General features: G+C 38.1%; 1 protein-coding gene across 2 annotated transcripts in view; it reads left to right on the top strand.

The window, feature by feature from the left end:
• Window positions 1–13,709, top strand: part of LOC130915910 (basic helix-loop-helix ARNT-like protein 1) — a 57,580-nt gene that overhangs the window by 619 nt on the left and 43,252 nt on the right. For both annotated transcript variants that reach the window (XM_057836129.1, XM_057836128.1), the window contains exons 2-3: window positions 12,761–12,910; window positions 13,506–13,569. In XM_057836129.1, coding sequence (XP_057692112.1) covers window positions 13,524–13,569 — 46 coding nt within the window. In that variant the 5' untranslated portion in view covers window positions 12,761–12,910; window positions 13,506–13,523. The remainder of the gene's footprint in view (window positions 1–12,760; window positions 12,911–13,505; window positions 13,570–13,709) is intronic.

The raw sequence follows: 13,709 nt of genomic DNA, 5'->3' as shown, positions 1-13,709 counted from the left end.
GGCGAGGTGCCCACCCTAAACGCCGAAATGCCTTCTTGATACGACGACAGGCTCATATTTGGTCATGAAAATCGTGACAGCGTTGGTACTGGATGGAAAATGTGACGACAGGACTAGTTGGGCGCTCTGCAGATGTTTCCAAATTATGTTAAACAGGTCGGTGTTTTAAGATGGAACTACCTTTAATGTTTTTCCTCTATGGGCTATGAAATTAAAGGTTCTTTTAGTCTTACTTTTTTTTTTCTTTTTTTTTTGCCCAGTCGTACCTTGCGCGATTTGTTTGTCAGATTAGACTCATACGCATTGGTGAGCAGAGTCCATTCAATTTAGATAATTACTTTTAGTTAATTCCCCGATAAGTGTGTTGCAAATAAAAACCCTTTTTGAGTAGTTTGTATTGTAAACCCGAGGATTCAGTTGGTGAACTTCAGACTGCTTTTTTTTTTTTTTTTTTTTTTTTTTTGCTTTCGTCCAGATAGCAATCTTCATTTGAATGTTGCCACGAAGACATTGTGATAAGTGATAGTTCCTGTAAGTCAATCAATACTGTAATCATTGTTGGCTGACTTTTCATCTTCATGAACATTTTAAACTTGCTTAATGAAAGCTTTAACAAAAAATAAATCTCACAACTTTACTGTGTATCACTAGTTATCAAATCTTGCAATAAAAATATCAAAAGACAACTTGTAAATCACTAATCACACTTTTGTAATCACGCTATTATACTGTTATATCATGTGTACTGCTGCAGATATTTTTGGCTGCACAACTCGGGTCAGAGTTGTATTTGGGTCAAATTGAAGTTTATATGGAAACAGTACACAGTTCTTGAGATCCCAGAAGGGTCCTATTATGTTGCCTTTTTTGAAGTTCTGACATTGTTTCATTTGAGCCACACTTGGCAGAACTAAGCATTTTAGGGACATAACAGGATTGGAAGATTACAGGAAATGCGTACTACAAAATGAAAACCAGTTATGAGATTACTGGCATAAGTACAGAATATAACCAGGTAATTATAGCTGCAAATCTTCCTGTATGGTTATTTTTGGAGTGCTGTAGAATTAGTTTGCAGTGTTGTGAAGCTCCACTGCTTTTTAGTATTTTGGTTTCCCTCTTTTAGCAAGACGCAAATGTAGAAATTTTAAAACGGCAGCTTCTGATATGTTTAAATTAAAAAAAATAAAAAAATAAAAAAATAAATGTAATTAAAAATTAAAGCACCTTTTATAGGACATAATAATTCTACAACAGGTAATTTTTTATCCAGACATGTCACGCTCCATGTTTCAGCATTTGGGTAATTTGGGGTTTGAACAACAAATTGGTTAGTAAGGAAAAAAAAAACAAATAATTTATGAGCGCTCACATGGAGGCACCTCATTTAATCCTTAAAGAGGGTCTTGCCTTGGTTTCCAATATTTGGAACTGTTTCATAAATAAGAAATGGAACTGTGCCCTTGGTTGAAGTGTGTTATCCAAGGGTTTTTTGATTTGATTGCAATCAGGTTTGGAAGTAAAATCCTTCTGCGGAATCTGGGAATTGAAATTCTGCAGATATCTACATCACACTTCACACATTTATGCAAGTACCCGCCCTCTACATTCATTTTTCATGCCCACTACTATCGAGTACTCTGCGCACTGAGGAAGAAGCCGTCTGGAGGCTGCCACTTCCTGATTCTAATTTTGCCGCATTAAGCAGTAGCATAAGGTATATAAATTAAACATTATTTTAATCTATACATAAAGACGTATCCCAGTTTGCTTGCGTGCAAAGACGCCTACTTGTTTTATTTTAGTTTTGTATAATTGCGAAATACAGAAGCTAGGTGTCATTTTCAAGAAGATTGTAGTCGCGTCTGCGCGACAGGTCAACCACCACACACACATTTGCCAATCAGCTCAAAGAGTATGCAAATTAGCTACAGTCCGGTGCATAGTAATCAGAATCCAAAATTCTGTAGAAATCTCCAAAAGGAACAACTAAAATGGCTTAAAAATGAAATTCTGGGCATATTCAGCGCAAATTGTCGTGCCAACCTGGAAAAATGGCATCCAAGGTTATGGAAAAGTATTTGAAAAAAAGTACAATCAAGCCCACCTTTAATATCAATAGGAAATAAATTCAATAACATTTTGAGCCAAAAAAGGCTATAAAAATCTCTTGTGGTGGTTGACACTTGCAAGGTGGCTCAGTGACCGCACACGTGGTGGCATTCTTTGTGGCGTGTCACTGTTTATCAAGATGAGGTCACTCATCTCACTAATTCAGGACCACCCAGCCTTCATGGGAAATAATAACTGTTAAGCAGCTATGAGGGTCCTTGAAAATATCTTTTTAATTAATAAACTAGTGCACGTATGCGCTCAGTTCCGCCCCCTCAGGTGGAGCATTATCGCAACACCAGGGATGAAAGTGTCTAGGATTTATTACTGGAACTCTCTCCCTCTCCTTTTTTTTTTTTTTTTTTTTTTTTTTTTGGGGGGGGGGTTATATCTCCTAAAACCACTAAAATACTAAAACTGCCTATGCACAGTTATAAATATAACACCAATAAAACACAACAGGTTTCAAACACACGTTGGTTAGCAAGTTACCCTCACAGTTCTGAGATAAAGGGTTCAATCCCGGGCTCTGGCCTTCCTGTGTGGAGTTTGCATGTTCTTCCCGTGCCTGCGTGGGTTTTCTCAGGGTACTCCGGTTTCTCCCCACATCCCCAAAACATGCATGGCATGCTGATCGAACACCCTAAATTGTCCCTACGTATGTCTGTGTGCGGGAATGGTTGTTTGTCTGCGTGTGCCCTGCGATAGGCTGGCAACCATTTCAGAGTGTACCCCGCATACTGCCCATAGTTAGCTGGGATCTACTCCAGTGCCCCTGTGATAACTCGTGAGGATAAGCGGCTCGGAAAATGAATGAATGAAAGGTTTCACACTTACATTAGGCTACTGCATTACACTAGAACAGGGCATAAATGAGAAACTGATTTCCTTTCAAAATTGTATTTTTTCACTGATTTACAAAATTCCATCCAAAACTCAGTCTAATTTTTGTTTTCCCTCATTTCCTCTAAAACATTGGTTGTACTATAACATTGAAGATAATGTAAACATTGACTTTTTGGAAAAAAAATAAAAAATAAAGATATACCTCATCAACTCTTTCCTTTCTCTTATCTGATCAATTTTCCGTTGCATAGCCCCTTTAATTCAACAAGATGGTATTTTTATCCTCTATTTGTAGTTCCCTAAAAAATGTGCATTTGAACCAATCAGAGCTAACTATCCATGCTGATCACATGCCATTATGTCAGCCAATTAAACGGACAGCAGGTTTTCATTTTTATTTATTTATTTTGCTGCCTGCATGTGGGCAACCGGCTTGTCAGATGCAGAGAGACATTGGGGAGAACTACGTAGAATAAATAAATGCATAGACTTCATAACCTATTGACATGACACGGGAAACGGGGCCGATTCATAGGGGGCCTGTTTTCAAAAAATTCAAATATTTACAAAACCAAAACTGTTACCGACCTAAAACCAAAACAGGCACCTACCTTAGCCATATATGAGTCTCCATGAGCAGCGGCATCAAAAAAATTCAAACTCGTTCCCTTATAAAATCCCATTTAATAATTTTTTATATAAGTATAACACAACTTAAAATAGCTATAAAAGTCTCAGATTTTACAATAGATTTACAAAAATCACCAAATGCTGAGATAATCACTTATATTTTCAGAATCAATAGCAATATTTAACATATAAGTTTTTGAACAAAATAGCAACTTTTTTTTTTTTTTTTTTTTTTTACGGCAAGTTTTCAACAGCTAATAAATCACTTAATTTAACATCAGAAACTTAATACTTGAGGAAAACATGCAGAATCAATTATAACTATATGTAAATAGATTATTAATAAATTCTGTATACAATCACAACTTATTATAGAATGGAATAGCCCTTTATTATCATTACACGCTATACACTGTTAGCGAATGAGGCTAGCGGCCGCTTGGCGTAACAGGAGCTTTTCTGGCGAAAATTCTTGTGAATAAATGCTTAAATCCTCGAATTCTTCATAGATATGTACGTAAAACAGTCTTAATTCTTGGTTAAAAGCAAGGAAACTGTGCAGTTAGAGTTTATTTTACGTGTATTGACGACGTAAAATGCTACTATGTTAGCGAATAAGGCTAGCGGGGTGGCGAAAATTCTTGTGACTAAATACTTAAATCCCTGAATTCTTTATAGATATGGACGTAAACAGTCTCGATTCTTGGTTAAAAGTAAACTATGAGGCTAGTCAGTTACGAAAATTAGCTGCCTCCATGTGTAAACTAAGAAAATTCTTGCGAATAAAAGCTTTAATTACGCATGCATGGTACGAAAAATATAATATTTACCTTGAATCCTCGAACAAATCACTCCTGAGACAATCCTTCCTGTTTGTATGCGGTACAGCTTTCATATTTAAATCCAATCGTGAGTAAATCCAAGCTTAAATCCGACATGAGTGTGTGCCGTCTTCGGCTATTACTAAATGAAGCTCGCCCCCCTATGGTAAGGCGTCGCGCAAAGAATGACGAAGTGACTTGTAATGATGTCTATGATAAATGAAAAATAAATATCGGTGGAAACAGATTACGATACACAAGCTCTTTATTAGGCTTGTTGTCAACACTTTTGTCGCAGGTTTTTTTTTAAAACATGGGGTTTTGACAGTTGCCGTCATATTTTCGGGATCAAAGTACCGTATGCCGTAATGGTGTTCCGGCCACAAATCTCATGCCAGAACCCTGTTCTGGTCGACTTTCACCTCTGAGCAACACACAAATAATATTGCACACTTGCACAGGGACCTGTGAGTTGGATTACATGAATGGTGAGGAGTATGTGGAGTAGTGTCACTGATCGCCCCCCCCCCCCCCCCCCCCGGCAAACCCATCATAATTTTAGCAATTGATCAATTTGAGGGATATTCTTAATGAGTTTGAGGATATTTTGTAATCAATGGATTAATAGGTACTATATTAATATTAACTTATTTCTCCTCTGCCCAAGATGTGCCCTCCCACTAAGTATGAGGACTGTGCTAGCCATAGTCTATGAATAAAGCTAGACAGACTGATTTTGAAGTATTAGATTTAACTAGCACACCTACACATAGCTGTACACCATTATTGCCACCCCCACGGCTGCAGCTTTATTGCCAGACACAGATCATGTTCACAGTCAATCCACAGCCAATTGATTATCAAATAAGTTAACATATATTTTTGAAAATTGAATAATCATTTTAAGATATTGTTTACTTACAAATAGGTCCTCTTCTTTGCACGTCTTTACAGCAAATACTCTGATTTCTCTTTTCCTCGATTAAAGCAGTGTGATTATCTTTGTAATGATTAAAAGATGTTTGCAATCATCTGAACATGCCATATAAAACAATAGTCCCTTTTTTCATCTCATAGGAGAGTTTTCCCGATCATGTTTTACACCCGCATTTGAGTCCTAGTCACCTGATTTTGAGGATCTGCCGATACCTCAGCAATTTATTAATATATTAGTTTTATTATTTATTTCGTTTGACAGAATTGTTGTCCATCTTAATTATTTTGTTGCTTAATAGCCATTAAAAAACACAACTTCAATTAACAATATTGTCCAGTGTCGTTGCCGTGAACGATGACGAAAATTTTTCGTTGACAAACAATTTTTTCATGACAATGACGAGCTAAAAACGTGTCTTGGGAGACTAAAACATAATGAAACGAATGCCAGTTTTCTTCTGACAAGAACAAAAGGGAAAGCGCCATAGTTTCTGTCATAAGTTCAAAAGTTGTGACATTTTCTTATCCTATGTGTTGTTAGCCTGCATTGTAGCAATGTTGTTCGGTTGTGCTACTCATGTGACTTGCTGCACCCACCCGGCCCACACACGAACTTACTCACCGGTGTCCTCCCCAGGCTCCAGACTTGCCTTTTTCTTGTAGCTTTAGCATAGCGTTCACATTAGCATTAGCAGTTAGAGTGGTGAGTGTTGTCTTAAATTCTTCAACAACTTTTTACATACAGTTCGTGACATCCAGGTGAATTAATTAATTGAAAATAATGTACTGTTTTGCTGCTGAGTGCGTATTACCATCACGAAGATGGTGATGTCTTTGTAGACTCTACAATTATGTGCTCGTCTGTCAATTAGGGTTGTGACAAAATATCGAAATGGTGATATATCGTGATATTTTGCATCCCAAAAGGTTATCGATACGCTCATGCCAAAAATTGAGATATCGTTTCAAAAAGGTGTCTATGTTTACAAAAAATAAATAAAAGGAACCAACAAGCTGCTACCAAAATCTTCCACCATAATAGTGGCTCAGTTAACTCTATGGCTGCCATTGATGGCGCTCGATGCCCAATCCATTAAGACTGGGAAGGGCGACTGAACGTTTGTTCATTTGAAACCACAGCATTCACAGTCACTCTTTCTGATTTTCGGGGCATTTACAGGTCACTTTCTGGTCATTTTAGGGCATTTACAGGTCACTTCCTGTTGAGTTTGAGTCGCTCCCTCTTCATTTGGGAGATTATCGATCAACTTCCTGTTCTTTAACCCATAAGGAACAGGAAGTGACCCTTAAAATGCCCCAAAATCAACAGGAAGTGACCGTGAAATGCCCCAAAATCTGAAATGGCCCAGGATTACCTCATTGCCTGGCATTGGCTGCCACGGACGGCCATAGAAGGGGGAGGGGCTGGTCTGAAGTGGGAGGGGTTCATTTGCTGCCACCCACCAGTTCAAATGGATTGGACGTCTGCCAGTGATGAACCTACAGCAGAAGGATGAAAATAGCTTGTTTTTCTGTTTGTTAGTTGTTTTGTAGAATATCCGAGAATGATTTCCTGACCAATGCATGGATAACCGTTGTATTGCCATATCATGAGATTATCGTTATTGTAAGCTTTGTGTTGCAAATCGTATTGTATCATGAGGTACCAAGAGGTACCCACCTCTACTGTCAATGTTCATTTGAAATTGTTGGAAACCTTTTATTTAATCATGGACTAAAACCTTTTATGTTTAGAGAAGAAAACATTTTGATTTTCAACTAAAACTAGATTAAATTTATAGTAGATATATGAGTTTTCTTTGACTAAAACTGCACGAAGATGACCAAAATTAAAAGGGCTGCTAAAAACAACACTGATACTGTTGTTTATTGTGAAATTTTTTTGAAAAATATATATCCCTAAAAAATTATGTTGACATGTAATTTATGTATATAATGTCATTTGAATTGTGGTGAGCACTAAACAACGAAACCAGTTTTGCGGCTTCACCATTAGGTTTTCAAAAGTTTATTGTTAAGATGTGTTTTAATGCATCTTTCTTCCTGAATTACCAGTATGATTGGGAATTACTCATGCTCCAAAGCGTGGCGAGTGCATATTAATAACACATTTTTTTCTTGTGGTAGCTACCTTGGTGTTGCTGTCAATGTTGTGGACACTAATTTTGAAGTCCTACTCCTTTGTCATTCGTGAAATGATCGACTTGAAACTTTGTATCTATGGAAGATGGACCAGTATCTATAGATCCTCGTTGCCCCGTTTTTTTTTTTTGTGTTTTTTTTCTATGAGGGTTGATTATTTAATTGTGGACCTATTGTGCCTGTAGGTTTGGAGTTACCAAATAGAGGGCATGCAGGCACACCACATGGACTTATACTGCCTGTGTTGCATGTAGGTTACAAATTAGACATGCATGCATGCACAGCCTTCGTTCGTAACTTGTTCTTATATTTTGTTTGAAATCTTTTTATGGGATGGCAGTAATATCCTTCAATTCTTGCCCATTGGTGTTCTTTGGCGTTAGAGAGCTCGCAAGTCTCCGCTCAGCCAGCAGCGGCGCCGGCCACTCCCCACTCAATGCCGAGCGAACTGGAGTATATTAAAAAAAAAATGCACAGGGGAGAATTAAACGAAAGTGAACTGTATGGTACCCCAAGTCTCACAGGATTGCGAACTGTTTTATTTTCATGACTTTTTCGCCTTTGTCAAATTGTCGCCACTTCCCGGAGAGCGAGACTCACAAAACTGCTGCCTTGAGAAGCTACACCTGACTCGGCCACTGTTATGCACACGCTCCCCTGTTTTTTCCCTGGTTGTGGTTTCCACTTCCAGGGAATATACGCAGCGCCACACCATGTTTCGATTTGTATTTTACAAGTGATAAGTGCGCAACTGAGCAACGATTGTAACATCCCAAGTAACGATGGTAGGCTTTCGTTGTTGTTTTCTCAAATTTTTATTTCAATCACAACTATGCAACGGCTCGTAAAAGCCAAGCATGACCTCACTTTCACTCCAGTGTGATGTGTTCAAATGCGTTCATTAAAAAAAGTGCTCCCAAAACTGACTCGGACAAGCTGGCAACAGAAAATAGAATATAGAGTATATACATTGTGTGTATAGATAGATAGATATACACACACACACTGTATGGGTCTCATGGAATCAGATTACCCCTGGCCTACTAGTATAGTGATAGTTGCTTGGCATGGCATGCACTAAATATGTGATCACGCAGCAGTGAGTACCGGGCGACATGGGATGCATTTTCAGTTCAGATTTCCATATTAGCAGTGCCGTCACATCATATAAGTCACTGGCTCCTTGGAAGTCACACTGCATCTTCCTTTTTCCTGCAGCGTCCCTATGAAAATGGCCTCACGCCACACCTAATAATATAGGAACTTAAAGTTTTAAACCTAGCGATTACATATTTACATATTATTATAGTGAGGTTCGTGTCTATCTGTGTGTTTGCTTTTTTGCATGCCTGAATGTTTCTTAATAGGGTTTATATGAGTTTTCTGAATGGGTGTAGACCAGACATGTCCAAAGTCCGGCCCGGGGGCCAAATGCGGCCCATGGTCAAATTTCATCCGGCCCCAAGCCTCTGTCATAAAATCAATAACGTCTGGCCCGCACACAGACTTAATAAATTGGTCAGCAGTACTGCTACCAGCATATGAAGTAGCTTACACACTAAATGCTGCTCCTCATTTACCCACTAAAAGGCAGCAGCACTCTCAGTAACATTATTCCATGTGAACCTTTACTCCCAATTTTCTAAAATGGCGACAATCAACATAAAAAAGAAAGTTGACTGGGACGGCCGACGCTTCAAGGATAGGTGAAAATTGGACTATTTGTTCACTAAAATTCTTCACAACTGTGTCTGCCTCATTTGCAAAGAGACAGTCGCTGTTTTTAAAGAGTTCAGTGTGAGGCGATATTGCCAAACAAGACACGCTGATATGTACGACAAGATTACAGGGATGATACGTAGCGAGAAATTTAAGCAACTTGAAGCTAGTTCAATTTTACAGCAGCAGGATTTCGCAAGAGCCAGAGAGCCGAAAGAGAACGCCACAAAGGGTAGTTGCGAAATTGTTGAAATTATTAATTTAAAAAAATAGTAAAGCAAATGTGACACACAGAATGGCTTGCTAAAATTTGCTTAAATAATTTGTTCTACGTAAAGGACGTCAGCCAACGTCGGCCCCCCACATTTTTACCTCATCAAATCTGGCCCCCTTTGCAAAAAGTTTGGGCACCCCTGGTGTAGACTGTAGAGTTGTAGATTACAAAACGGATATGAAACTGAATGGGTTGTTGACTCACTGATTTTGGGACAGAAAAGATTTGGAATGGGAAATTGAGGCTGGTTTAAGACCATTGAGCCCTGTTGACCTAGTTTTTACTCCAGCACCAGTTCTTTTCAGTATCGCTTTTTTTCCCTTCTTCCTGGTGAGATCTTTATCCTAGTAGTAGGAGTCATCAATCCTTTTTTTAACTGCTTGTCTGTTATTTCTTACCTAAGGGGACTATACAGGATTTTTAGAGTTAATTTAGAATATTTCTTTACTCCCTGGATCGTCCACCAGTGGCCTGATCGGTACACTGAGCCCTGATATTTTACCTAAGACTGCCTCAAAAAGCATTTTTTTTTTACCCCCAAGAAAGAGGGTTCGGGTCGACTACCATAATTTCCCAAATATAAGGCGCACCCGTGTATAATGCACACCCCAAATTTACTTGTAAAATCTAGGGGAAATTATTGTACCCGTTTATTACGCACACCCTAATTTTAGCACCAATAAATAGAAGAATACAAGAAAACAGAGCTCGTGTACAGATACAGAAATGTCATTTTACTGACTGGTGAAACACAGCACAAGCATAAATTCAAAACATTACCATAAACTGACAATATGTACTGTAATAATATGATTTGACAACTTCTCCAACTTACCAGAATCTAGGAGAAAACAAAACAGATGTGACCTTTCTTTTAACGGCTGCTGTATAACTTGCTTGTTTCATCATGATGAATAAATTTTTCTTCCATGGATTGATATGGTAAAATGAAAGTGAGAACGTAAATCGGAAATCCGTAAGAACTCATCGCTGTCAACACTACAGTAACAATAGGAACTATTGTTATTTGGGTTTGAGTTTCCCGAGGGACAGATATAGTTGACGGACACAGGAAGTCTTTGTGCTTACGTTTGTTATGGTCCGAGTTCGGAGCTGCAATAAACGTTGACTCAAATGAGTTCAAGAAACTAAATTCTGTGCTTAATGAAGAGTGAAAAAAGCAGAATTTAACACAGACGAAATCATTCGGCCGATTAGAGTGAAGTATTACCGAAACAAAATGGTGACGTCACGTACCGTAATGGTCGGCAACGGGTCGCCGCGTACGTTTGTTCAACACAACGTGGCCGTGTCCAAAAAAAAAAAACGGTTTATATATAAAAAGTGCGCGTTATATTCGGGAAATTACGGTATTCTAGGTGAACGCTCACTTGTGCACGTTCCCACAGCAGCAGTGCTGTCTCTGCTTGGCAAAACACTTTTCTAATCCAGTTTTCTAATTGAGACTCTACTAACAGTAAATAATCACGTTTGCTGTTTTTACATTTCTGGTCCTGACCTGATGGGCCAAACGTTCGTTGCTTTATGTTCGTGCTAGTACAACCATGCGCGCCATGCATGCATAACGTGCCATGTTACCCTTTGGGTGGAAGTCTTAACGAAAAAAAGTGACAAACTGTATAGTCCCTTTAAAGGAGCCATAATATATCGTGGCCAAAAATGGTACGGGAACCAGAAGCAAAATGTTAAACAGCACAACCTGTGGGCTGCCGATGAAGCGCTTGCAATCTGCTTTTTGGTGAAATTACGGCTGGTCTGTGTTGTGTATCACAAATGGTTATCATTGCATTGTTGCATTTTAATTAGACAAAGGCTAAAAATCTGCACACTAACGTTAGCAATGATCAGGTGAACATACAGCACATGTACAAGTATAAATTTTGTCTATTACATAGCAAAATGAAATAATTATGTTACAGACTTACATTTTTAGCGATGTAGGTTAACACAAAGATAAAAGGCTGAGTTCTGTGTTATCGCCATGACAGGATAACAGGAGAGCTACTTTCCTGAACAGGAATAATCACACTGGCAATGAAATCTCATTTACCGGTAGTAATGCATTGTCAGCATCTGCAAAGACTATTTTATTCATCCATTTTATTTCAGTTACCGGCTAACATAAAGACACTGTCACAACCAATTATGTAGGGGCACCACCTAAATCTTAACCCAGTTTTTACATTGATTGTCTCAAATATATTGTAGAGGAATATAAAATAGGACACTGTCGATTCAAAATAAAGTTTCCTCAGCAAAATATGTTCTTTTTTTTGAAGGTCTATTAGAAGGAGGCTCTTTGCCCACTGTCTGTTCCTCAAGTACGAGGAGGCTAAAAATGTCACTGGCTGCAGCTTTATTTGGTGTTCCTTGCTGTTAGATGCTAAAGTAAAAATGAAATTTAAAGTTCAGGTTTTAACTTATGTTACATTTGACTTATGAGGTTGAACACTTCTTGGCAAATTTTAATTTCTGTTTCAAGCTGTTTCAGTTATCCATTGATAGATTTGAAGTAGTACTTTAATCCATGGCCTGTCAGAGTCGTACGTCAGTACAAACCTCAAACTCCTGTCACTGAACAGCACCCCATCCATATCATTTCTCTCATCTTCACCCAAACATCGCATTGTGATGCTGCATCAGAGTCTGCCATTGTGCTGCTGGGCTGTTCACCTCAATTGACATCACAACATTTCGAGGATGGCCTCATTTTTCCCCGACGCTCTCACAAATGGTGCCTTTTTCTCCTCGATACACTAAAATCACTACATCCAGCTTCATGTATGTTATTATTCAGACGTATAGCAATAGTCTAGGGTTAAAAAAAATGGGTGTGGAAGAGTGCAATAAAAATGCTGTTAATCCAAAGCAGAAATTCCTTCAACCAGTGTTTTTCCCATATTGTCAAAAATATGGTTGCAATTTTATTTTGATATATTGATATGATTTTGAGGCTATAATGACCACCCTTAATGCAGCATTATCCATTCATCCATTCTTAACTAATCGTTAAAATGATCAGCGTTTTTTTTGTTGTTGTTGTCCCAGCCAAATTATGAAATATAGTGTGAATTATGGTTTAGAAAATATGGCTACAAACTGAATGGAATGCACAATCTTAAGAAATGACAAGTCCTGATCCAAGGTAGCATTGATATTTTTCAAATCTGTAATCCCAGTTTTATTTTTTTGTCCCATATGAAACAATTTCCCTCTGACTGATCTCTTCTCTTTCTAGAGTTACACTGGCAGCACCTCTTACCTTGGGATCAGATGAGATTGGGAGCACATGACCTACCTACCAGTGACCACATAACATTGACGCTGATCACACTGCTGTTTATACTGATTGGCCAGCTAAGAAGGCCTGTTCCTGTTTCTTATCCAGGTAATGCAAGCATCTTTCTCCTAATATGTAGGTTATGCACTCTCAAATTAGAAAGGGTGCAAGGTACACACAATCTTATTTTCAAGTTCAATTTTGTGGTGGCACCTGAAATATTGTTCCGTTATTTCTCTGTTTTATGTTTTAATTGTTTGTATTTATATATTTATGTTGTAACTGTTTAACATGCCAATCCAATCTAATACTTTTTGTCACATGATCCGAAATCCGGCCTGATCACGTAATTTTCAGAGGATTGCAATTTAAAATAAGTTTGTTTTTTTTCTCTCTCTGTATTTACCAATCCATTTTGTGTGGGAGGTTTGTCAGCGATCAAACCTTCACAATGAACGTACATAATGGCCAGGTTTTTCATGCACCTGATATACAGTGACCTATTTCTGTTTTAAACACAATGTACAGTGATTGTTAACACATGTGTATCACAATGACAATAGTTTATTGTTCTGGATTTGAGAGAGATTAGACCTGGATTTTATAATATGCCGTAGTTCTGGAAATTCTTTTCTATGTGCATTTTAGTGTGTCCCTTTTCACTCAACGATAATTGTTAAAGACATATGCTTTGTGTTCACAGCTGAGGGTTAAAGAGTGGATGGACGGAGATGATTTTAACACAGAGGCTGTGATGAACATCTGTGGTGAGTGTGGTTTAACGCTCACAACAACTGGCATTGGTCCTTGGTTTATTATGTACTAATACAAGTCAGTGATTCAACTATTTAAGTGATCATGAATAATTGTTTTAATACAACGCCAGTTTCAATAAAGTTGCCACATT

This window comes from Corythoichthys intestinalis, chromosome 5, assembly GCF_030265065.1.
Source record: "Corythoichthys intestinalis isolate RoL2023-P3 chromosome 5, ASM3026506v1, whole genome shotgun sequence".
In the NCBI taxonomy this organism is placed as follows: Eukaryota; Metazoa; Chordata; class Actinopteri; order Syngnathiformes; family Syngnathidae; genus Corythoichthys; species Corythoichthys intestinalis.
The sequence above is the reverse complement of the archived record's forward strand: the minus strand, read 5'-3'. Positions and strand labels throughout refer to the sequence as shown.